The 25,833-nt window shown below is 39.6% G+C and overlaps 1 protein-coding gene across 5 annotated transcripts in view; it reads right to left on the minus strand.

Annotated features, from left to right (window-relative positions):
* KIF13B (kinesin family member 13B) overlaps window positions 1-25,573 on the minus strand; it is a 133,290-nt gene extending 107,717 nt beyond the window's left edge. For all 5 annotated transcript variants that reach the window (XM_055810154.1, XM_055810152.1, XM_055810153.1 and 2 more), the window contains exons 1-2: window positions 25,437-25,573; window positions 15,018-15,111 (exon numbers count right to left, since the gene is read on the minus strand). In XM_055810154.1, coding sequence (XP_055666129.1) covers window positions 15,018-15,111; window positions 25,437-25,491 — 149 coding nt within the window. In that variant the 5' untranslated portion in view covers window positions 25,492-25,573. The remainder of the gene's footprint in view (window positions 1-15,017; window positions 15,112-25,436) is intronic.
* Between the last annotated feature and the right edge of the window lie 260 nt (window positions 25,574-25,833).

A 25,833-nucleotide genomic window follows, 5' to 3' on the forward strand; every position in this document is an offset into this window, starting at 1 on the left:
TAAGTGTGTCTCTGGAGACTATGAGAGGCAACTGCTATGGGGCCAACTGCCTTTTTTAAGGATGGAGTTAGTCCAGTAATCCCAGCATAAATTGGGAAGTGTAAATTTCTGTATAAATCATCTCTGGATTGGCTGTTCATACAAAGGAAGCTGTTCAATCTGTTATGTAGGGTGACGCCTTTGTTTCCTATGCAGGATCCAGTTGTGTGACTGTATCATTTAAACACTTTACCAACATCTGCCATTGTCAACGTTCAAGGATCCAAGTAGCGGTTAATGTTGAAAATGCAAAGAAAAATGTTAAGTATTTCAAAATCCATGGTAACTTGGGACTGCATCTGGCCAATTTTGCTAAAGGTTGTAATCACTGAAGTGATGAAGACCCTCCCAGAATTACTCCAAAGTCAGGCAAGATCTTCCCCAAATAACAAATGACTGAAGGAAAGAAAAAAAGAAAACCAAAAATCCTTGATGATTTAGGACAAAGGATCATGTGAATTAACCCAGACACACTGGCAAGGGCAAAATCATGAGTGAGAACACAGCAGGGCAGTATGGATTTGCAGGTGAGATATCCATATGAAAGGTAAACTCGAATGCCTGTCATTAATGCCTAACCCAGGCAGTACCATTGATGATATCATCATTACAATCAGAACATTTCAAGGAAATTCATGAGCAGAACTTAAGATACCCGTACTAACCATTTCCCAGCTAGTCATTCTTATCAGGATAGACTACATGCTGTTTTCACTGGGTGCCACAGAAGATGATTTAGGTTTAGCAGATGGACAGTTAATCAAATTCAAGAATTGAGACAGCTTGATTTTTGCCCTCCAGAAATGAAGGTACACTCACACTTACTGATGAAGGAGAAAAAACACAGCTCCACCTACAGTCCAGGGGTCCTCAAACTACAGCCCGCTGGCTGGTTACGGCCCCCCAGGGTCCTCAGTCCGGCCCCCAGTATTTACAGGAACACCCCCACCCCACCCCACCCCCACGCCCGCCCCGCCCCCCCCCCCCCGCCGGGGGCTGGGGCGGGGAAACCAAGCAGCCGCAGATGACTGCCTGCCACTTCATCCGCGCGCCAGCCCCCTGTTTAAAAAGTTTGAGGACCCCTGAGTCCTAACCCTATAGGAAATCACAACCTTTTCTGAACATCAGGGTTACCTCACATGATCCAGAATATTCAGTGTTGCCCAGCCTCTATTTCAAAACCAGCAGGTTTCATGATGGTTCCGTGGATCACTGCCACAGAAGGCATTGGTCATATACATGATTAAAACATCAAATGATCAATGTCCTATCTCCAATGCTTTGGAAGTCTTCAACCTCTGACATCCTTCAAAGCTTGTTTACACAGAAACCAAAGCAGCCCACAGCTAAAACACAAGAGACACTCAGCACCAAGGCAAAAGCATTCAGCTTGAATTGGAATTTCCTTAGGTCCTATTCCAGCACGAGGTATCATTTTCTAAAGTTTTCATTTAGGAAACAATTATTCAAGACAAACATCTGATAATTGTGATTAGTTTTTTGAGTTTCTAAATGGATGTCCTGCTAAATACAGTTTACTAAAAGGTAAGATTCGTATCTTGCCAGTAGCCTCTCACAAATCAAGTTACAGTTAACTGCTGACATCATTACTGCTTTGAAAATGAACCTGTCTCTCACTTTCAAATGTATTCGTTATGGGTACAATTATACCGCGACAGCTAGTCTTTATATTGAGTACTGCCTCAGTACTCAATCTCAGTAAGTACTTTTTGTACTTTTGTACAGATTTGAGGTCAAATCTCAGTAAGGCAGTTTTCAAAATTCTACCACCCTGAATAAGGTTGCTCTTCAACAGCATTCAAACAACTTATGATGAGCTACATGAATTATTCTTGGACATATTAAAAACACACCTGGACATAGTCCTGGACAACCAGCTCTAGGAGACCCTGCTTGAACAGAAGGGTTGGACCAGATGACCTCCAGAAGTTCTTTACAGCCTCAGCCAGTCTCTGACTCTATGTGTACGTTACTATGTTTAAGACTGATGTAAGTAAGCCTGCTACCACTGCAACAGCAATTCTAAAATACTCTGGGACTCCACTGCCTCCAAAATCTCCAACCTGGAGGCAGGCAGCTGATCTCCCTGCTCAGCAAAACAGCCTGTGCAGAGTGTGCACGTCTTCTGGAAGGGTGTTGCTGGCATGACCTTACCCAGGAAGGTGTCACCTAAGAAACGTAAACAGGGACTAGAAACACAGACAAAGAAAATAAAGGTATGAGGAAATGTTTGATTACAAAGCACAGAATACTCCTAGTTCAAAAGGCTAATGCTGTGTCACAGGAAGCTGTATCCGCATGTACATAACATGATACTAATGAGATCTATCAGTTTCACCTTGTGTCACCTTCACAAGTAAAACCCCTCACTACATAGCCAGAAGACTGTTTATTGTCACCAGAGATTGGGTCATGGAGGACTGTCACACGCCTACTTCCATACCTATGTCAAAGTGCTGCAGTAATAATTCAGCATGCAGAAGCATGCTTACTCCGTATCACTCGTACTCCTCTCTTATAGTGTGAACCTGCCATGGTTCTGCTAATCTGGCATAATTCTTGTATTGGGTATGCTGTAAAGGACTTGCCAGTGCTCTTCCTGCAATTTGATTAAACTTTTAGCAGCAGCAAAGAAAGGTATCTTAGTGGTAACAGGAAGACGATTATTATGTGTGAAAACTTTGCAGAGAGCAGTTGCATAGGCTGGAGTAAAGCACGGACGTAAGGTTTTTGCATGAAATTACAGCGTAACTTATTTGCTGTTGTGGGCAGGACAGGTACCAAGTAAGATAGCCAGCAGAGATGCTTGTCACTCTCAGCTGGTACATATGTGCTTTCAGCAGATGAGTAAAGCAACCAGATAATTGCTTCCTCTCAAAACAATTCCTATTTCTCTCTTCTCTGCCACAGAATTTGCATAAGTCTTTTCTTTGTCTTTCTTTTTGTCTTCATTTTTTTTTCCTTCACACCTCTGAAGTGTTTATCTTTCTGCTCAGCACATTGCAATTCTCCCTTCCCATGGTACCATGGCTGCAAACTCTGTGAAATCATTATCTCTAGCTGCCTTTTCAGGAAGAAACCAGAACTACATGGGCTATCAGATGAAGACTGGTTGGTGACAAATACCAGTCACATAGCTCAGAAGAGCAGAGAAAAGAGACTGCATACAAGGAGAAGACTGGACAGAAAAATGAAACGATTTACGTCACTTTTGATCAGTTATTTGTATTAACATTTTGGTAAGTAATTATATTTTTTACCAAGTATAAATAAAATTCAGATCATAAACATGCACATAACGCTTGAAAAAATTCAGAGAGCTGAAAGTGCTCATCACTGAAGAACTATTTGTATAAAAACTGGGCTTATATCCTGTTTCTTCGTTTCATTTGTCTGGTCAGGAAAGTAGAGCTATAACCGCTGAAGAGCGGAACAAAATGCTGGCAGAAGTCTGCAAACCCCGAGGAAAAAGAAAGAAAATTATATTGTACTTTCCAAAAGGCTAAGAATGAAAGTAAGTGAACTAGTCTAAGAACCTCAGACAACACACATTAAGATGTAGGGTTTCTTACATCACCACCACAATAGAGGCCCCAAGTTCTGGTCCCACTGAGCTATATGACCCAGTTAATTATACACTAGCACAGGACACTTCCTTCTTAAGAAAAAGACTACAAAAAACCCCAAACACACACAAAAAACCAAGACGACAACAACAACAAAAAAGAAAATACAAACAACCCACCAAAATGCACCCTCCCCAAACAATAAAACCCTTTCTGCACTAGATATCAACCAAAAAAAATGGAAAAAATGCTAGATTTATTTTAGAGACTAGAAATGGAAGAAAAAAACCTGAAGTGATTATTCTACATTCACAGAAGAAGTGTATGGTAGAGCTAAGGCAAAACTTAAATCCCCTAACGCAGCCACTGCTCTTACCATAAATCCACCCTTTCTCTCCCCAGATATCTTTGAAGCCCAGCCCTCTTCCTTCACACTCACTTAGAAAAAAAGAAAATAAAAATCACTATTTAACCTGATTACTTCTTTCCTCAAAAGAGCACTGATGAGATATAGGCTTTGCATTTTTATAAGGTGGTAGGTATATGCTTATCAAAGCTGCCATGAACTTTAAAGCACATGCAACACTCATACCACAGCAGTGTACAGGAAGCCAAAGTTTGTACAATCAGATTTTGTCCTGCTTCATACCAAAATAATGGATACAGGCAAAAATTATTTTAATGTAAAATTAGAACTAGGAAAGAGTAGTTTGGTACCTCTAAAGCCGCAACAACAAAAAATTTCGTGCCCCTTTTAGGACGAGGCCATAAGCAGCCATACCTCTGTAGTTTCTTTCCAGGAAGGACAGGCATTCCAACCCAGAGGGAAGGGTGCTGCCCATGCAAGAGCAGCAGATGCTGCATTCCAGCAGACCTAGCTCATGGAAAACAAAAAACAAAAATACCTACAAGATGTTTATCGTTGATGCCTCCTCATAGGAGGAGAAAAAGCAGTCCTTTTATCTCCTACCCATCTCCTGAAATTAAAATAGGTAAAAAGAGTATCAAATATTAAAAGCAAATTTTGAGGTGCTACAGTGTTTGCAATATCCCCTCCTTACTGTAAGAGCTTGAAAACAAAGATACACAAAAACAATTTCTTCCACATTCAGTAGCGTTATTTCTGACTTTACAGGGCTCTAAGATAATGGCAGAATCAGGCTAACCCCCTTAAATGTAATGGAGCATCAAGTGTAACAGTGTCATCTTTTGAACTTCTAATTCTAGATTTACCATCGCAACTGAAAAAAGGATAAGTTACTTCAAACTGATGTACACAAGTAATTCCAAAAACTTGTTCAAAGTTCCTCAGGACAGTGAATATAAGAACATTAAGAGGTACAAGGTTTCTTCTTTTCTTCACTTTTCAGAGTAAGTCCACAAATAATTCAGGAAACAAACCCTGACTTTTTATATTTAATTTTCCAAAACCTAAGGAATTCATTAGCCAGTGATATGATCTACCTATGTATTCTAGTTGACCATAAAAGTATACATGTTATGATCTCATGAGGCATTTAACCACCTTCTCAGGAGAGCAAAGCATGTCCTGCCACAGCTACTCAACTCCAAACATTCAGATTGTCTTATTAAAAATTAGCTTGAGGAATACATTTGCACAATCTAAAATGACTGCAGTGAAGAGCATTAAAGTTGTTCAGCACAAAGTTATTCTGGCTATTACTGAACAATCATGTTAGATGGCAAGAAATATCCTCTTGCATATTTTTCTGATTTCATAAGCACATTATCTGAGATCATGATTTTGGAGTTTAATCTCAGATATCCTCAAAAAAAATTAGTAGGCAAAAAGCTAGTTTAAAGCAGCTACGAAGTTTAAACAGATGCATTTTCTATATATATATATAAAATATAATATAGTATTATATATATCTTGTTAAGGTCTGTTCTCAAAACTGATACAAACTTACTTGACAGGCATGAAATCTCACTGAAGGTGCAAGATACTTGCCGACACTCCGAATACTTTCCAATGCTGAGGTTTTAAAAGCTGTCCTGAACTGGATCTATCACCTTCCACAGATCCCAGGAACTTCAGCCACTGGAATAATTCTTCAGCCTGCAGGTGTTATTCAACATAATTCTGACCACTAAATCCATTTTATAGTCTTAGCTCATGAAGCATTATTACTTCAGAGTTGAAAATTAAGTTGGAATAATTTCACCTAAGTGCTCATAGCTGCAACATTTACTCAGAATATTGAAGGCAGATCTTAAGATTGAGCTTGCCCCCCATCCTTGTTCACTTCTCCCCACAGTTTCTGGCCACAAGGTCAGTCCCCTGTCTTTCTTGATTTGATTTGTTAACAGGAAATATACTTTAAAGTCTTTAAGTGTCCTGTTAACATATTAGATGAACATAGGAAACAAGTGTTTCAAACTTAAAGCTTAGTTTTCATTACCTATCCAGTGTTTTATTTGGTTCATGCTGTCTGATTACCACAGTGTAATTTGTTAGTGTCATTTCTTATTTTCATACCTTCAAAAAGTTTTTACTTGATTTCTACCATTTCAAATAAATAACATGGTCAAATATAATGCTATGCCTTTTTAAATTATTTCCATAGGAGATAAAACTACATTGCAGAAAAGGTAAAAAAGCTATTGGGCTAGACTGGAAAACACCAGGTCAAATCCTAACTCCATGGAAACTGAAGTCAGAAAAAGACTGACAGCCAAATTCCTATCAACTTCTCTTAAAGCAAATGGATTTGTCCGTTTTAACTTGTGGATTTAACAAGTCAAGAAAACGATTAACACATCACAGTCTCCTTGAAGCTCTAAACGGTCTGATATCTAAGCTTCAGATATAGGCTAGCTTTAAAAACAAAACTGTTGACAGTTCTCTCAAAATTGCTATAGAGACTGAAATAAGAGCTATATTCACTCAAATATTTAACATGTTCATTCTTATAGCTTTAATATGCTACAAAAAGGGGGTTTTTTTGTTTTTCTAAAAAAATGCAACACAAAAAGCATCTCTGGGAACTGGCTGATACTACTGATACTGCTTTGCAATGGGAAGGGACTACAAATTACTTTCTATTTGCAGCAGAAGTCCACTCCCTAGATAACTCACAATCAGAAGCCTTTGCCACCTCCAGAGAAGTTTGCATGAAAGACAGGCTGCTTAGCAACTATCACCACCAACCTCCAAACAGTGTCTGCAAGCGGGTCGATCAACATTAAGGGTACTCCAGAACCTGCTGCTAGATTACAAAGTCTATTAAAAGCCTTCAATTTCGTGAAGAATTAAGGTTGCGGGTACTTTACAAATGTATTAGGTTTTAAGAAGAATTACCAGAGGTTAGGAATCCATGAAACAGAAGTTGACGGTTATACTTCAGATCACATGACATGTGAACATATTTAATTCTTCATCTATTATCTTTACTCTTTCCCTCAAATACAGCAGGTTACCACCAACCTGGTCAAATCCGCAACAAGATCAAAAAAGGCTCCTTTCATGTTCAGCTAAGGAATACAAGGTGGCCCAGGATGATTCCTAGCAGTGGTGCAGCCACCCAGTTCTCATTTCAAGAGGATTTCACTTCTAGTGTTTTCACTCACAATATGGGCAAAAAGTTTATAAATAACAGATAATCCTAATTCGCCTCAGCTATGTTAGCCATCAAAAGGTAAAAATAAATAGGTGTGACAACTGCTGGGAAAAGAATTGTCTATAAAAAAATTGTTAACACAGTCTCACCATTTTATTTTCTCAAACACCACAAAATAGGATACAGGTGTTTTTTAAACACACAAGCACAGTTCAAAGTTCTGGTAACTTTTTTGTCCATGACAAGAATTGGTGGAGGGTTTCTATCTCGCTTTTTCACTTTTAGTCAAGTCAAAGCACGTGAGTTGTAGCAAATACACTTCCTCAAAAGCACAACTTGAAGTGCAGCAAGCCCCTTCTTTCCTAGCAGATCTTCTGCTTCTCAATTTTACACAAGACAGGTATTTTATATGGCAAGCATCCACCTCCTTGTGCAATACAGTCCCTCATTCCTGCAACCAAAGACTCAGGAGTTACACAGTAACAGAGCCTTGTGTGCTAGCCGGGTTGTTCTCGAACACTGTCTCCATCCTTTGTCTGTCTCAACTTCTCCCTTGATTTACGATCTTACCAGGACAAGCATATGACCTTCAAACTTAAGAAAGAGAACTATTTCTAGGTACTGCAGCAACTCATCAGAATTATTTAGACATATAATTTTCATATCAGAAGACATTTTTCAGTAAAACACAGATGACTAGCAGCTGGATGCAGTCTTTAATGCACATGTACAGAGTATGCTCCATAGTAAGTATAACATGACTTCCTAGAAAATAACTCTGATAATAGACTGAAAAAGCAATGGCTTTATCATAATTTCATTCAACCATTTAAATTACTCTGCTTTAGGTGAGGCTTATTCACACACACACACACACACACTTACTTAGGCTGTTCAGTAACCTGATCAATAAAAAGCAGCAATACATACTTGAGGGAGCTCATCAGAAACCATCACCATTTTACAGAACAAGGTCATGCTCAAAGTGAGAGCTGTATACAGAGATGCAACAGAGCTACACAGGCAAAATAAGCAATACAGGAAAATCTCATAGCACATTTTTGCAAACACAAACTTCTGTGAGCTGCTTTGTGCCCACAAAACACCAGTATGTATGTTAAGAGGGGCAAGCTTCCCTTTCTTCTGGATGTCAGCTGTCAGTCTTGGGAATACACAGTCTCTCCCTTCCCCCACAACTTCCTGGAACATTTCTGCGTTTTGAAATGTTGCATAATTCTGCTCCCTGTAAGACAAAGCTGAAGTAACATCTAACCTAGAAATTTCATTCTCAGTTAAAGTTTCATACTTCAGCATGAACCCTTACCCGCCTAGCAAGCCATTCCCCCTTAGTGTAAGGAGGTAACACAGCCAACTATGCAGTTAGTGTTGTTTCCACACACTCACATCCTAATCTGAATTGTTCCTATCCCAAGCAGTTTAACACAGCAGGAATTAACACAATGCCAGGAAAGACACAGAGAAGCAAAGGTGCATGTAATGCAATTAGTTTTCACCCATCTTCAAAAGACAGTAATATTTCTTCCTTTAAATTGCTTTGCTGTCAAATAGCAACTGTACTACATCATGCAAATGGTCCACCAAGCTCAATATTACATTTCTGGCTGTGTCCAACAGCTGATACTTCTGAGTAAAATGCATGAGGCACCTGGGGACACATACATAAACCCCTGTCTAAGATGATGCAGCTCCTCAAGTAGTTCTTACCTAACACCAGGCAGGATCCTGGTATATTTTCAAGAAAACGCATGCATTTTTGCATGACTATATACCAGTGATTGCCTCTCAGTGTTTTCTTGGGGTGAGTCCTGCAGATTAACTGCATATATAGCATTGCCCTCAGACATTTTCCTCATTTTCTGATTATATACATTCTTTCCTTAGGTAGAAAAAGTGAAGTGTTCTTCACTTGCAGAAGATGTGCTGCTGCTGTCATGTATTATTTTTAAAAGTCAAAGTCCTCCTGGTTACTCCTACCAGTCAGCTTTTCCAGTTCATATTTATACATATGTTTATACAACATATAAGAACACCTATATAATCACATCAGCATTTCCTCTCTAAGCATCTTGACTGTCTGCATGCTGTTCTAGAAGATATACAGAGAATCAGTTAATTGTACAAAAATTGTAATATACTATAACTTTGATAAACAGGATCACAGTATTTTGAAGTTTTGCTAAATCTTCCTTTCACTGGGATTTTTGCCTACCATTCCATATATATCACATATTTTAGTGAGTTGTACAAGTAATTGATATGCTTCTTCATGTCACAAAGAGATTATTTATTTATAATTGGTTAATGCAAGTTTTCCACTAGTTAATGTACTTTTTCCCCAACCAACACACTCCCTATTTATAACTTTTGCAGAAGAAATCAATTTATGTGCAAGTTTTACTACTTTGCTATTCAGGCATTTCCCATGTAGTCAGCTAATACTTCACACAGTAAGAGCTGGTAAGTCCTAACTTATTTTCAGCTTTTAGGGAAGTTCTCAACTCACTCTAAAGAGTCACACACACATCGCAGCCAGATGAAAGCCAGCTTCACCTGTGCTCTGTGCAGACCAAGTCCTGTGCCAAGCAGGAGCTTCTCCTGCCCCTCAGCACGCTCACTGGTGCTGCCTCCGCATTGGGCAACATCATCACAAGATTCCTGGCTGAGAGCAGGCAGAGTGAGTTTGCATGGGCTTGCACGAATGCTGCGTTCCAGTATTTAGTTACTGAGCAAAGAATAAGTGAAAACAGAATCTGGCTAAATACACTTTCTGAGCTTGGCAAAAGCTCTGGGCTCTTTGGCTATTATTTAACATAGTATCTAGGCATTTTGTAAACTTTCACCTTAAAGTAGAATACAAGGCTTGGCTCAATAGATACCTTTTAATTCTCAGGGCCACAGCAGTAGTGTTTTACAATTAGTAAGCCCCTCCAAGCCTTTTTTTTTTTTTTTAATTCAGAAGTAATGTGTTTGTTATTATTCATCCACTTCACACTTAACCCTTCAAAATGAATGAAATAACATTGCTTAGTCCTTGACACTCCAGCAAGTGTTTTCTGGGTACGATTTTCTCAATAGCTAAATTTTTGACAGCATTCTGTCTGTCTTGGTCCTAATCTTCATTTCTTCTTCAAAAGGATTTAAAAGGTTCTTCAGCTTTATAAAAAGAAAAAAACCCTTTAAGTCCAAAAATGAACTACAGAAAGTTTTAACACACTGGGCTGTTTATTTCAACCCAACAGCTGCCTAAAGTCCATCATTCATCTGAAACCAGCAATTTATTACCTACTTAATGCATAAAGTAGGATCATTTTTTTAATTGTTCTTTTTCACTAAATTCTGTGAGTATTGGTTTAATTTTCTCAACAATGTTTAAGTTCATTATGGAAGAAATTTCCTTTTGTGAGTAGTATTATTAGTAGCTGCGACAAGGTAATTATTTACCTACAGCTCTGAAAGGTGACCCCATTGTAATTACAAGGACAGTAGTTCAAAATTATTTCTCCCCACAACCTTTTTCAGGGCTGTCACTTGTCTCAGAAAGAAAATGGGAATTGGAATGGTAGAAGAATGTTATAAAAGTATTCCTTTATAAGTAAAATATACTTGGGATTCATCCAGTTCCTCATCAAAGCAGAAATCAAGCTCAGATGTTGTGAGGCTACAAAAATCCTCAAGTCTAAAATAACAGTACAAACCTTCTCAGTTTGCAGAGCTCCTTAGAAAACAATCAAATTGAGTTTAAGTATCATGAATTCATAAGCAAAAAACGCTATCTGTATGGATACAAAAGTAAACTGGTTTAAATCCAGGAATAGATACCTTAAAAGCAAACTACATTTTAAAAATGTTTATAAAAAGATACTCAATTATTTAAATATCTACTACAAAGCACTAATTATAAAGATATTACAATAGCTGAAAAGGGGAAATTCAGCCTAGATTAGCACACTTGTCAGCTTCAGTTAGCTGTACTCATTCTTTGGAATAGTTTTTACCCTTTGAAATCTTTTTTTTAAATCAAATTGCCAGTCTTTGAAATCTCACTGTTCTGTAAAACAAGCAAGAAAGCATCTATAAACCACAGACTGTGACAGAAGTACACAAAAGTCAGCATTCCTTTCATTTTTAAGCATATTCTCTTAAAAAAAAAAGGCTCAAAAGTGGTTTGTTGGGCAGATTAAATAAATGCTTTGTTTTACAAATATCATGGCTTATTCGTAGGCCTGCGCCAGACTAATACACAACTTGTAACTGATACAAACTCAGAAATACTTCATTTACAGTTATGTCTGCAGCACGTAATAAAACTCCTTTGTCTGACCTGTCAAAAATAATAATTTTTCAAGTCTTTTTAATAGGTCTTGTTTGGGAAATGTAAAATGACAGCACTGGTAAATAGATATTTAAAAAAAAAGGCTATAAAGGAACCTAGAGTAATTAGAGCCTATTTGGAGGTTTTCCAAAATATTAATTCCTATAAACATTCCAATTGTTGCCTAGGACTGATCTATTCACTTCAATCAAGATGAGTTCACACCCTCTTTCAAGCACTAGCCACCAAGTAATAATGCTTTGCACCACACAGTAAATCCAGTGTTGATAAAGAAACTTTAGCCTTGACCTTTGCAACAGAGAGAACAGACAACTACATAAGGCAAACAAAAAAGTTGACAAGTCATGCTAATGATACTATTCATTTACCACAAATCCCTGGAGGTTCACACATCCTTGAGGGGGAAGATTTTGATTTAAAGAGGTCACTTAGGAAAAGTAGTGACAAAACTCAAGGCTCTGTAGCAAACAGTTCTGTGAAAGCAACTAAAGAACAGGTTGATGATTTCCACACAGCGTAATCTTCATTTTAATACAAGAAACTACCACTCAACTGAACCCACCCCCCAATAGCCCAAGGTTAGTAACAAAGCCTACCCAGCCTGGAGGTCATCCATTAGATTTTAAAATTGATCTTTTATATGCGATCAGATTACTGAAACCTCCACAACACTATTAAGGATTGCTCAATAATTGCTGTGTTTCTCCGTCTCAGGAAAGGTCATCTCTTGGTTAAGGAATAACAGGAGGATGCTAGATTTTTGAAGTTGTATGACAAGAGACATATTTTCTTTTGAGAGCAAATGTATCATAGCATTTATTAACCCTCAAGCAGGTCAATCTGTTATCACTTGGATTTTCAAAACACTTCTTAATTTTTAATGCAAAACTTGAAACAGCTAGAGACGCTCTTTTTCTGAAAACCTGAAAAAGCTTCAGTGGTATTTACAGCAACACAATTTGCTACCTCTGAAAGTCAGGTCCCGCACACCTCAACCTGAGTGTCTGTCAAAATAGGAAATACTGAAAGAGTGGACATTTCTGACTTTTTCTGTACACATTCATTCCCAGGTCCCATGGGAAATGAGAAGGAGAGGTGGGTCTATCACTTAGAAACTCCAAAGCCTTTAACTCAGAGACGACTGAAGACAGTATGTCAGGTAGTTGCCCTTTTAACTGATTTTGCTGGCAGAGATTTTTTTGCAGATGGTCAGACACGTTATGCAGATCTCTGGTCTTTCAGAACCACCTTCAGGAAACAGGACAAATATGCATAACTGTGACACAGGCTAATTCACCCATGAAATTATTTATTTACATCTACCCATCTCCCAGACATGGTTTCTACCAGAGGATGGAAGTGGGAAAACATGTGTATTTCCAAAAGTCATTGGATGTTTTCCAAAATGTCACTCCCTGCCAGAGCACGGCTGAGTCATGACAAGTGGGGATGTGACAGCACAGATTTCTGTTTCTAAAATTCTCTTCCCAGTTCCTAAACTAGTGCTGGCATCTTAATGACAAATGCAGCAAAGTTCTTAAGATTTTCAAACCTACCCTGCTTTGCAAGTGTCTAAAGAGTGTATTTACAGTATTATTTACTTTTCTATGTTTAATTAAAAGCACCCTAGATTTGCCAGAATTCCTTCAGCTCACTTTAGACACAAGTGTGAAATCAAAATGAATGATTTTACAGTACAAGGCAAAGTTGTTGTTGGATTTAGAAACAGATCCTGAGCATAAATTAACCCCCAAACTTAGAAGAACCGTAACTAAAACAAACCTTTTCCTTGAGCTGATATTTAAGATTCCTCTGATGGAGCTGCAGAAATGACAATTTAGTGGCAGCCTCTCTCAAGGGTTTTACATGCTAGATAGGACCTGTTCCAAATCCTCACTACTCCAACTATGTTTTTGAGGTATGTTGTCTCACTGTTTGCAGGCAAAACTTTAGTGCCATTAATGGGCCTCCACTTTTCCCTCTGCCATTAAATCACCCATATAAATTTACTGTGCTTCCTGCTTAGATTAGCAATGGGTATTTGTGAAAATGCAAATGAAGCATTCTTCGGTCTGACATGCTGGTTTCTCACACTAGGCTCACCATCTTGTCTAGGATGTCAACGGAATTGCCAACCGATTCCTCCCTTGCCAGGGGGCATGATTTGCATGATGTATTCTCTCATGGCTGCAGTATGAATGTTTTTTAAACATATATCAGGGAGTATAAACTATGCAGCATTTGATTGGTTGCCATGTTTTAGAGAAACTATGAATAACATTCTTAATACAGCTCTGGCTGACTAGGCTTCTGAGAATCTCAATCTCCTGCCATTTTTAGCAGTTTTAAAGGCTCAAAGCAACATAGGTATTTGGCAACTAAACAATACACGTGTCTCTGGAGGAGGCAGATATTGATACAAACAAAAAACAACCCACCACACACAGCCTGTTTGATTTTAAGTAACTTACTAGAGCTCCAGTCCCACTATCTGTAATAAGTCTTGCAGCTGATGACAAGAGAAAGTACATATTGCACCTGATGATCTCTTTGCTTTTCCATTTACTACCACTTGGGTTTGAGAAGTCTAAATTACCAGAGATCAGGTAAAGAATACTTCTACTAACCACTGACATACAGTATAGCTTTACATGGAAAAGCTACGATATGTTGCATTTAAACAAAGCTCTTCTATGTGTTCAACCGATTTTTTCTGTCACCCCTAAGACCACTTCCTTTTGTTTTTCCAGAAAGTAGATCACAATTGACTGTAGATGTCCGGTAATGGGCTTTGCCTTTTCCTGCACCCGTTATTTTGTTTCACACATACATTTTTTCATTTCCTCCCCTTGCAAACAAGGAATAAATTAAGTAGTCACAGCCTTAACCTATCAATTATTACAGGACTTTTCACTTTCACAGTTGTTTAACAAATTTATGCCAGTTCCGACATAAATTGGTCCCTACCCTTAGACACCTTTCCAAGTACTTTCGATGCTTGTAATGCCCCACTGTCAAGATACTTCTAGAGCTACACCTCTCCAGCATTTTCCCATTCCCCTTCTTATGCAATGAATACAAGCTCATTATAAGAAAATAATTGTCAAAATTAATTTCATTCCAAAATGACAAACTGTGGCCCGCTCAAATTATTTTGCAGATTTAAATTTCTCATGTTCCATAACAGCACGTGAGAAGAAGTGCAACAGTTCACAGACCCATTAATTGCTAACACGATGGTTAGAGCAGGAAGCAAATGCAGTAAGCACTACGTTTTCAAAGCATCTTCCCCGTGTGGTAAAATCAGCCTTACTTTATAGATGATGGCAATTACTTTGCAGAAAGAATAATATATTATTTTTTAAACTGAAAGCCCTCTATCAAGGTCTACATGTCCTTGTTACTAGCCTCATATTTAGTTTATGAAACCTGACTTTCCGTATTCGAAAACCTTACCTGGCATCTCCTTTTGAAAGGTTGGTGTTTACAGGATGAAGAATAACCTTGTTTGCATCCACATCCACCACACATTTTGTATGCAGATCAAGCTCTATAAAGAAATGAGAAAGTGTCAAGTGCTGCTCCTAAAGCACTAGGTTTATATACACCATTACTTCCTCCAGACACCAAATTTATTCATGCAGTCTGACAGCCACCCATCAGCTAGAGAATAGAAACAGGACTATTGCCAAATTCCACTTCTAGAGATATTCTGATGGGATGGATCCTGTCCAGCTTTAAAGCATACACTCTTTTCAAAAAAAGAAAGAGCACTTAGGTTTTACTGAAGGACAATCAGCATATACAAGGCAGTATGAAATTTCTTCTGGGGAAAGAACCATTAGGCATGGTACCACTTTGACAGCAATTCTTACTGCTCTCTCAATGTCTCACAGGCTTAGAGGGAAAGCTGCCCCCACCATCTGCAGCACATTTTCCCCAGCCACTGGTCTGATACTGCAGCATGCCATGCCAGCTGTCAGTCCTGGGGCACCTGCTTTGAGACATTCAAGTCCCACCAAAAATAATTTAGGTGCGACCATACAGAAAAGGGCTTATCCTTCCCCACAGGCTCCCAGTCAGCTGGAAAGCCCAACTCTTCCAAATGATACTACGGAAAGAGATATATACCATGAGTAATAAGGATATTTGCAATGTATGAGAATTCTCAGGCACTGAAGTGGAGAAAACAAAATAAAAGCATCAGTAGCACTGACAACCATCCAAGATACCCACCCAATGACAAATGGAGTTAGATATAAAAAAGAGCACACAGCCACTTGTAATCAAAGTCACTACAGACATGGGGGCCTTGACACAAACAAGTCCAGTCCTATGTTCTTACACTGATGCTGAACCTGGAAAGTGCACCCAAGTGCCGATACTTACAAACGTGACACAGTAATCACACCCAGCAGGCACTCTGCAACGCCCTGACATGCTGTGATGACAAGGGGCTACACTGAATAACCTCCACGCAGGCTTCAACACCTCAGCTGAATCACCAAAATACTCTCCTGTCTAATCATGTTAATTATAATCCTCATCCTCCTTCATCTTTGCTCTTTCCTTCTCTGCCACCTGTACTTGCTCTTTCACCTTACAGCACCTTATAAACTCAGACTGAAAATTGCTCAGGCAAAGACTGCAGATCTTAATTATGGCACAGCACCTTGCAGATTTCTTGCTACTGTCGAATAATATAAAAAGAGTTTCTTGCATTGACTTTTTTTTTCTTTTTTTTAACAAAATGTAATAACCTTTTTGCTAGTGGAAACACAAGAAAGCAAGCCAAAGCTCAAGATTACTGGTCACAGCAGGCAGTCACATGAGACTGAAATCCTTCTGAAAACTACCCCTCTCATTAAACTGTGATTTTGTAGAAGGAAGAGAGACAAGTTTCAGAAGCTAGTGTTTAATTTCTCTCCACACCCTGAAAGACAATTTACCTATCATTAATATGCAATACATGCTTGCTTAGATGAAATTATATTCTTCATACATCCTGTATTCAACAAGCCACTTTATCTTGGACTGGCTGGTTAGTGATTAACATTCTGTATTGCAGTGACCTGCTTTTCCTCAACTCCTGAAGGAGTTTTTTGCATGCTACCTCCCTTATGCAAAGCATAAGGTATGTGCACTCTGTATATGAACAGTATGGTCTCTAGCACGTTTTTTAATCCATCTCTTGAGAGAGAATGCTGATGGCAGGTTTTGCACCCCTGATTGCCCAGTGAACTCAAGGTCTTGCATTAAACCTCTTTGTGAAATACATTTAAGAAAGCACACAGGCAGGATACAAGAGTTCCTTGAAGCCATGTGATCTCACAGGAAAAGAAGATTCAAAGCCCATTTGTCATGTACAAGACACCTTGTCTGATTATTTTCATCACAAAGGTAACATTAAAATCCCTCACCTAGGCATCCTGCAGACAGGGGACAGCACAGTTCTGGCAGATGTGGTGAACCAACCCAACAGCTATTTCCAAACAGGGAGGTCTCAGTCCTTCCTTCTGGCTACCTGCGCCTGTTGCTCACCTTCCACCACTACTGCGCTCAGCAGACTCCTCTGTAAATCACTTTCAGTTACTTCAACAGTAACTAAGCAGAAAACTACTGTTTTAACAGCACATCATGCACTTTCTACAAATTCTGGCTCCATTACAAAGCACGTTCTTTGACTGATTTCCGATCTCTTTAATGCTTCTGGTAGGCTGAGAGAAGAATCTTGTATTAGACACTACTGAAAATGATATAACCATGATTTCCACCTCATTAAGTTTTTAATATTACTAAAGCAGGTCAATCTTATAAACAAATTATCTTCCTGCTCTTTGGGATACGATCACACACTGACTCCACCCTTACTTTCATAGTTTCAGTGTCTCCTAGGTAAGCAGTGTACTTGCTGCCCCTGAACAACAAGCAAAATTAAGATGCACCAAGATAAGATGATAAGCACGCACATCCAAAATCACTGATTAGTTAATCTTGTAGTAAGGACTCATTTGTCGAGGCTTGGTACTATTATTTCTTTCAGCTATACAGCTGTTTGGTTTTTTTCCATGCAGCATGAAAACTTGGAGAAGTTAAAAGATAACAGAGGCTGCTCACTGTCAAACTCTGGAGATGTATCACAAATCTTGTAGCTCAACAAGATTTAAAATTTCACCTATTATTATTGATAATCTGCTTCTACCTTCAGTCATTACCAAGAAAACACAATCAACTACTCATTTGCTTCATCAAATCAAGAAACTAATCAGCTAATTGGTTTTTGAAAAATTAAAACTCAACTCTCAACATCTCAAGAAACATTTATTGCAGGGAATGAAAACCTCTTTCATAGCTTCAGAGCAAGAGAGCTGTGACATCCATAATAAAAGGGTAACATATCTTAGTCACTTTTCCACATTTACACTTCATGTAGAAGTGTTAAGCAAAGCTGGGCCAAGTGCAAAAAGAATTGTTGTCACGTGCATCCAAGGTACTCGCATCTCTATTTCACTTGTGAAACTGGAAGGTGGGGCTTAGATGCGGCCATTTTCCTTCCCATTTCCCTTGATTTTTCAACCCCTCACAGAAGTTTTCTTAAACAATAAAAACTGGGATTTGAGCAATGCAGATCTCAGCTAAAACCACACTCATGTAAATCCTAAGTGACTATACCTTTGATAAAAGGCTGTTGTAAAAAGCATTCAAGCTACCCATACACACTTTGGGCTTTTCTGCTAGCCTAAGAAATTTGGTGTGTTTCCAACAAGGTAGAAAAGTCAGTAAGCAAGAGAGAGCAGGAAAAGCAGAACCAGGAGCAGTGTACCACCACATGCAATGGTGAATTCACTCCCAACAACAGGTAGGAGTTCGCGTTCCCTCTGTAATAGCAGTCACGCATCTGGTAATCATAAACTCAACATAGCAGATTCCACAACAGTGTTAGGAAACACTAGCAAAGGTGCAACTTTAAAACATACCAAACAGGTCTGGGGCCGAGACAGAGTATGTGAATCCTGGAGGAAGGGGAGAGAAGCATTTTGGAAATCATTGGACTTTTCAGCTCTGGGAAACCTCCATCTTTGTTTATGGATCAGTTAGGGAACCGTCTTGATAGATGAGCTGCAACTAATGACAACACTGGTTGGATAATGACATACCTAACCCACTCACTTTCATAGCGTATGAAATCAAACCCAGCTGCATCAGCTGGTATAATGAAAACATCTGAACTGCCATGCAGTGATCCTGCAGCTTTTTCAGCTACTGCCCTAAAAGTCATCCCACCTTTAAGGTTACTAGATTTCAGAACCAAATAAAATGATCCTAATAGATAGCTTTTGCAGGGCAGTTTGAAATAATCTTAAAATGAAAGATGATAGAGTGAATAAGTTTGTCTGCAATTTATTAAACTAGCGGTTGGGACCATGGCATCGTAATGGCTTTTAGTACAACAGTCACAGTAGCTGAAAAGCCTGTTACAACTTATGTGAACTTCCATATTTTCCTCTTTATATACTCTATTTTTTCACATTGTATAAGATTAATTAAGGGAAAGTACTTCCCAATTCATCAAGAGCCTTTATTTCCATATAAATTTTCCCATCAGATTTCAGTTTTAAGAAATTAGTTTCTGATGGTTTACAGTTTTTCAGCCCTTTCAAAGACTATCTAAACCCCACTGAAACAAAAGATGTGAACCTGGTGTTATAACTAAAATTGAATAAAACCTGTGACAGGTTCCTCCTGGTCCCACTGCCAGATTTAGGGCAACTGCACTTGCACTGATTCCTGAGGACCCCTTGGAGACAGGACATTAAGCTCCGTACTGTCACTGGGAACCAGCATGGCTGTTCTTGCAGTTTCAGAAAAGCTAACTGAAGTATAAAAAATAAAATGTAAGAGGTTTAAAGTGCATGTACTAAGCTTATAAGCCAAAATTGGCCCCAAATACAAAGCTCACAATAATCTCCTCTAAAGACAGACGATAGACATTTTATATTTTAAATTGCCAGTAGATTTTCAGGAGATTAACATTCCCTTGAAGGTTAGAACTGGAATGTTGTGGCCTGAGCCTTCATTCAATGAGAAATTACAGTCTGTTTCTTGTACCTTTCCTGGTCCAAAAAAGCAAATGGCAATAATGTTTAAATATTAACTTAAAAATATTTATAAGTTTATTTATCACACAAATGAAATGAATGCCAACTAAAAGAAAAAAAAAAAAAAAGAGGCTGTTGTTTGGGTTTTTTGTTTGAAAAAGAAATCTAAAAGCAAGTTCAAACACAACAGGCCCTCAGGTTTCCTTGCCAATATTTGTTGCCTTAGAGTGACTTCTCTTTGCCCTTTGCCGCGTAGAAGCCAACATGAATAAGAGAAAAAATAACTGACTATATGAGAGTGTGAAAATAACTTATATCTAAATTACAGTGCTAAGAACTTAAATGAAAAAAAAAATTAGCATCATAGCACTTTTAAGGCATTAATTACAAAACATAGTGACGGATACATTCTGGGCAAAAGTACAGTAATTTGACTTGTCCCTTGAAGTCTACGCCGGGCATCTTTCAGGCTTCTCTCCTACATATATGAACTGCGCAAATGTAATTCATTAAATTTTCAGTTTGAAGCAATTAAAGAACATTAAATATGTATGAGTGCATCTGGAAGGGCACACAATACTATCTAATCTTGATGATGAGGTGCAAGTATACGTGAGCACACTGTACACTGAATGCAAGCAAGCTCTCCTTGCATGTTAACGCTACCTTGTCCAAATGGTAAAAAATTTATTCTGCCTTCCGCCGTTTCATGTTCTGCAAGAACATGCTCTGCTTGCCAAATGGCTTTAGTAAAGGCACTCAGTGTATCTGGACATTAACCTTACAGTCAGTTCTGCTGCTGCATGCACTGCTCAGCTCACAGAGAGTAAGTAAATAAATCAGTCTGGTGACTTTGACGCAGCAAAGAGCTCTGAGGAAGCTCAACACACAACTCCGTGCTGCTGCTGCTTTTTTTCAGGCTTCAGAGTTAACAGGAATGAAACGCAATAGTGTTTGCTCTGCCACCAGCCACCTAAAAGCCAAGGCAAAACTATTCACATTGTGTGTATCTGATCTTCTGTTGACTTCAGGAGGAGCAAGCAAACGTGAAACCAGAGCAGCACGGTAATCTCATACTGCACTTTAGGCTAGCTCTAAAGATGTAATTAGCACAAGAATTGTTTGCCTTTGTGGCATCCACATTAGACTGGTAGTCTCAACGGAGACTTTGGCTGTGGGGAGTAAGCTTGTAACACTTTAGGAGTTCTTAAAATACAATTGCCTCACAGAGGAACACAAAGTGAAACACTAATTCCACATGCTTTACCCATTTGTCACCGTGTCTCTAGGTTAATCCAGCTCATACTGCAAACACTATTTTATAGGTTATCAGCAATCACCAAGAAACACTAAAAAAATCTGGACACTCATGCATGACAAGGATAATGGTGAAGAAAAGTCTTGTGTTTTTCATATTGCCATCAGGATACAACAGGTGCCATTTCATTTATTCTAATACCATAATTAATCTTGTAAAACTGCTTGCACAAACTTTAGTTTATAAATAAATTGTTTCTGTCGTAATCTCCAGTGGAAAAACAAACAAATAAAACCAAAAGAACAATCCCTGCCTCCACCCCCAAAACCAAAACCATTTCAAATGACTGAAAAACCAACCTGCTCCAAAGAGTAGGAGGACATAAAATTACCACCTAACACCATGGTCAGAAGCTTGCACAGATACAGAAGCAAATTCCTTCCTTACAAGCACTGGAGACAGACTCTGTCATCAAAGCACAAAAAGATCCGTGTTGGAACACGGAAACTAGTCTGGATGAATACAAACATTAACGTGACAGCTAACCAAATATGTATTTACAGGCAAACTAGATATCTGAACTGGAAGCTGTAGTTCTTACACTACAGTCCTACAAACAGTTTAACCTGGCAGCGCTGCCAGAATACAGGCTGTGTGCCCATACTGTTTAAACTTAACCTAGCACACCCACAGAACCACTCCCCAGCTGAGCTGTGCAATGCCACCACTTGCCTGTGGGCTAGCACCAGTACTTCTATTGCTCCTCAATAAATTCAAAGTACTAAACACATAGTTTTTTGCAGTTAGTTTCCTGTCTTTCTTGTCAAACATAAAAGTATTATCCCAAGTGAAATGTAGCAACACAACAGCAGTAGCTTTTACTGGTTTAATGTGTCGTCAGCCATACACTTGAGCAAAAGTCATATTCTTTTAGTACTGATAAAAATGTTATATTTTAATTAACACTACAATGAATTGATTCCAAGGCACAGGGAAACACAAGGACTTAATTGTACTTCGAGGGTGCCTGTGCACCAACATCATCTGAAAACAAAATACTCAGTAAGACAAATCTTAATTAAAAAGCCTCCAGTTGCCTTTTCCTGGTTTCATGGTATGGCTTGAGCTTTGCACAGCACTTACCTGAAATATAATCAATATCTGCTAAATGAAGTCAAACACTGACACTATTTGTAAAAGGAAATCCACTGCAACTCTAAAATACAACAGCAGAAGAACTTACTGATTGTAATCAAAAACCCATCTGAAAAAAGCAGGGCACTAGGAAATATTTAGGTGAATGACAAAACCAAGAAAACAGAAGAGTCTTATCTAACAACACAGTATTGAATTATTTAATTCATAACAGCATACTAATTGAGGTCCCAGTTTGCAAAGTAGACAGTATGCAAAAAAAGAAGTCACTATTGCTACCTAGAAGAGCCTACAGCTTTAGATGTGATGCTGCAAGTGTGTTGACATAGCAGTAGTTTTACTACAGCATAGGTTCCATACACAGTTTGTAGGGCTGGGGTCTAATTCAAAGCAAGATCCAAAAAAAGTAATCTAGATGCAAAACCACCAAGAAACCCAAGTACAATTACAAACTCTTCCCCTCATTGCTAAAAATCAGTACTATGAACTTAGTTTATAGATTACTACTTCACACGAGAATGAAGCAGGACCCTCCATACTACCACCTTGAAATGCAAGTACTATGAATAACCACCTATCTGATATAGAAATCCCTTCAATATGCATGCAAGGAACCTATTATACTTTTATGAGCTGTATAAGTTAGTAATAGTTAAACATACCACTTTTATTAACCTAATAAAGCCTTGCCTTAAGAAATTCATAATTCAAACGCTAAAGACAACCACCACCACCACAGGTAAACACTGAGAGTATTTCAAAGCTTCAATTTCAACAGTTGTAACCATGTTTGCAACTTTAAGCCCTTCGGTGCAGAGGGAAGGAAAGAACATTACTCGTGATCCTGAAGAAAACAAGTATTTGCTTCAGGTCCAAAGCCCCAGAACCTCACACAAAAACTACTTAGAACACAGTACGTATTAGAGAGCTTCCAAGAAAGATGCCTCTTGCCTCAAAGTCTATTATAAAAGCAAAGCCACAGAAGTCTAAGAACTGGATGACTCTTCAGTAAATCAGTTACACATTCTTAAATGTAACATTAAATAGGTAAGAAAAATACTAGGCTTCATATCACTGTTTGTTTCTATAAATTCAAGGAGCATCAGAAATACTACAAGGAGGTATCAGTTGTTTAGAACTGGTCAAAACATCTGGAATATGACAACTAATCTGCTCAAAAAAAATTGATTTCAGAACATTTGAGGGAGAAAAAGACATTGATCTTTCAGGCTAGACTTACATGCATTTTGGTATCACTTATAAAATAACAGGATGCTTAATAGCTGCAAAGTGGTTCTTACAGAGGGGAGGTACATCCCAAGCACCAAGCTACATGCCAAGAGTGTGGGGTTCAGGTCCCTCTTGTCTCTGATGAACAGCAAGGGCTGACAGGCAAATGTCCCTCGCTCCTAGATAAGCCTCCTAACAACCAGGCTACAGTGGTCCTCTCTCATCTGTAACATTTTTAAGTTTATACAGAATAAAATAGCTCTGAAAACAAGATACACCCTTCCATTCTCCCAGATTCGTGCAGCTCAACATTAGGATATTCCCCAGGACGGCAGATGCTTCAGTCATCTTATACTGCTCTAAATCTATAATCTTCCATCATTTCTTCCCCTTTACTTCCACCACTTCTTCCCCACATATTTTTTTCCTGCAGAACTGTTTCTAGCTAGAAACAGCTTTAAGACCATATGTAGGTTATAGTCCAAGAGGGACAAGTGTATTATTTATCCTTGGAGATTTAAAAATCGACTGAACGAGGCCCTGTGAAACCTTACCTAATGTGACCTGTTCTGAGCAGCTAGTTGGACTAGAGACCTCCAGAGGTCCCCTCCAACATGAATTATTGTGTAATCCCAGGCGTAAAGAGCACTACACAGTCAGAAGATGTCTGGGTCACAGCCAAGGAAATGACCTATGACAGGAAAAGGACATGAGCAAGAGGAAAGCCCATGTCTATCAGTGAAACGAAGCACCACTTTCCAGCTCTTTTCCATCCCACCTCCCATCAGCTCCTCCACACTGTCACTCAATCTCCTCCAATCAATTCTGCACAAGGATGGGTCTCTCCTCAGTTTTGAGAATTGCTACCTGAAACTTAACAAAAAGCAGATTTTGGTCAAAATATGCCCAGTTGCTCTAACCTACCAGACTGTAAGGCTATCAACTCCATCTCCTCTGTTTTGGATGTGGAACTTGAGAGCTCTTGTGAACTCAGTTTGATGTTCCCCTGCTTCTATTTTAAAAGGTATGGAAATACTGTATTCAATACTTTAACCTTTTATTTTCTTATTTACTGAAAGGAATGAGTTATTTTGTTTCTGATCATGTAGAAGATAAAGGGCTCCCCCGCTCCCTTTTTTGCTTCAGCTATTAACCTGACTTCATTTGATTCCCTTTCCCCAAAAGGAATTATTGGCATACTTCTGTGAGAATATGGGGAAAAGAACCCACCCTACATGGTTCTTGGAATTTTGCCTTCTTCATCTTCCCATTCCTTGGCTAAAGTTGCCTTTTCATACTTACTTCCTCATCATCTAGAGCAAGTTTTTCTAATTAAAACAAGGTCTGATTAACATAACCCTTAGGCAAGTTTCGGGGGGGGGGGGGGGGGGGGGGGGGGGGAACGAACCCCCATCACAATACAACAACAACAAAACCTCTTGTCAATCCATGCTTCCTCTTCTATGTTCCCTTGTTTGTTTTTGTTTCTTTTGTCCTTACAGTGCCCTGTCATCTGGTTAACTCTGTCCCACTCAATCACCGAGGGGAAAGAAGAAGGGTTACAGAGCTGAGGGCTGAATGAGCACAGAGGGAGATACAGAAAGAGGGGCATTTTCCCCCCAAACCCCAGAAAGCAGGGAGGAGGAAAAGCTCTCGCAGCAGGGACAGGGCACAGCCCGGCTGTTAAGCAGGTGCAAAAGGTGTGGAAAGGGGTGTACCCCAGGGGAAAGGGAAAAAAAAATCCCAAAAGCAAAAAAAGCGCCATAAAACAGGGCGAGTTTAGGAAAAGAAGATGTCAGGAGAGGGGAGTGAAGAGGGCTGCTTTATGAGACCAGCTCGGCTTCACCCACAAAACTACCTGTACCTACACATGCGTGCGTAATAAATAAATAAATAAATAAATAAATAAATAAATAAATAAATAAACACATACGCCCCCCTACCGACACATACACCTATAAACACGCCCCCGCGCCGGGACACACACACCTATGCACCCACACCTGCCCCCACAGACGCCCGTGGGGACAGACACCCCCCGGCCTCCCGCCCCGCTCTGCCCCTCAGGCCGCTCCCCTCAGGCACACCGCCGGGGACGGGGGGCGCCGAGGGACGCAGGGAGGAAGGTCTCACCTCGCCGGTTCATGGGGCGGACGCGCACCGCCACCTTCACTTTGGAGTCCCCCATCCCGTCACTCCAACCTCCCCGGCTCCCTCGTCCCTCCTCGGCTTCCGTCTACGGAGGGACACCCGGCGGCGCGGGGAGGAGCGCGGAGCGGGGCGGGGGGCAGACCGGGGGCGGGGGGAGGGAGGCACCGTGCGTGACCAACGTCCGGCTGGACTACAGCTCCCAGCGTGCAGCGCGGCGCCCAGCCGGGACCAAGGCAGCGTGGCGCGCTGCACGCTGGGACGTGTAGTCCCGCCCGCCTCCACGGCCTAGCGGGACGCGTTGCATGCTGGGATATGTAGTCCTTTAGGCTAGAGGGGTTTCGTGAGGGGATGAGCCCCAAATGGCGTTTGCTGGGCGTGT

The sequence above is a fragment of the Falco peregrinus genome, chromosome 7 (assembly GCF_023634155.1).
Source record: "Falco peregrinus isolate bFalPer1 chromosome 7, bFalPer1.pri, whole genome shotgun sequence".
In the NCBI taxonomy this organism is placed as follows: domain Eukaryota; kingdom Metazoa; phylum Chordata; class Aves; order Falconiformes; family Falconidae; genus Falco; species Falco peregrinus.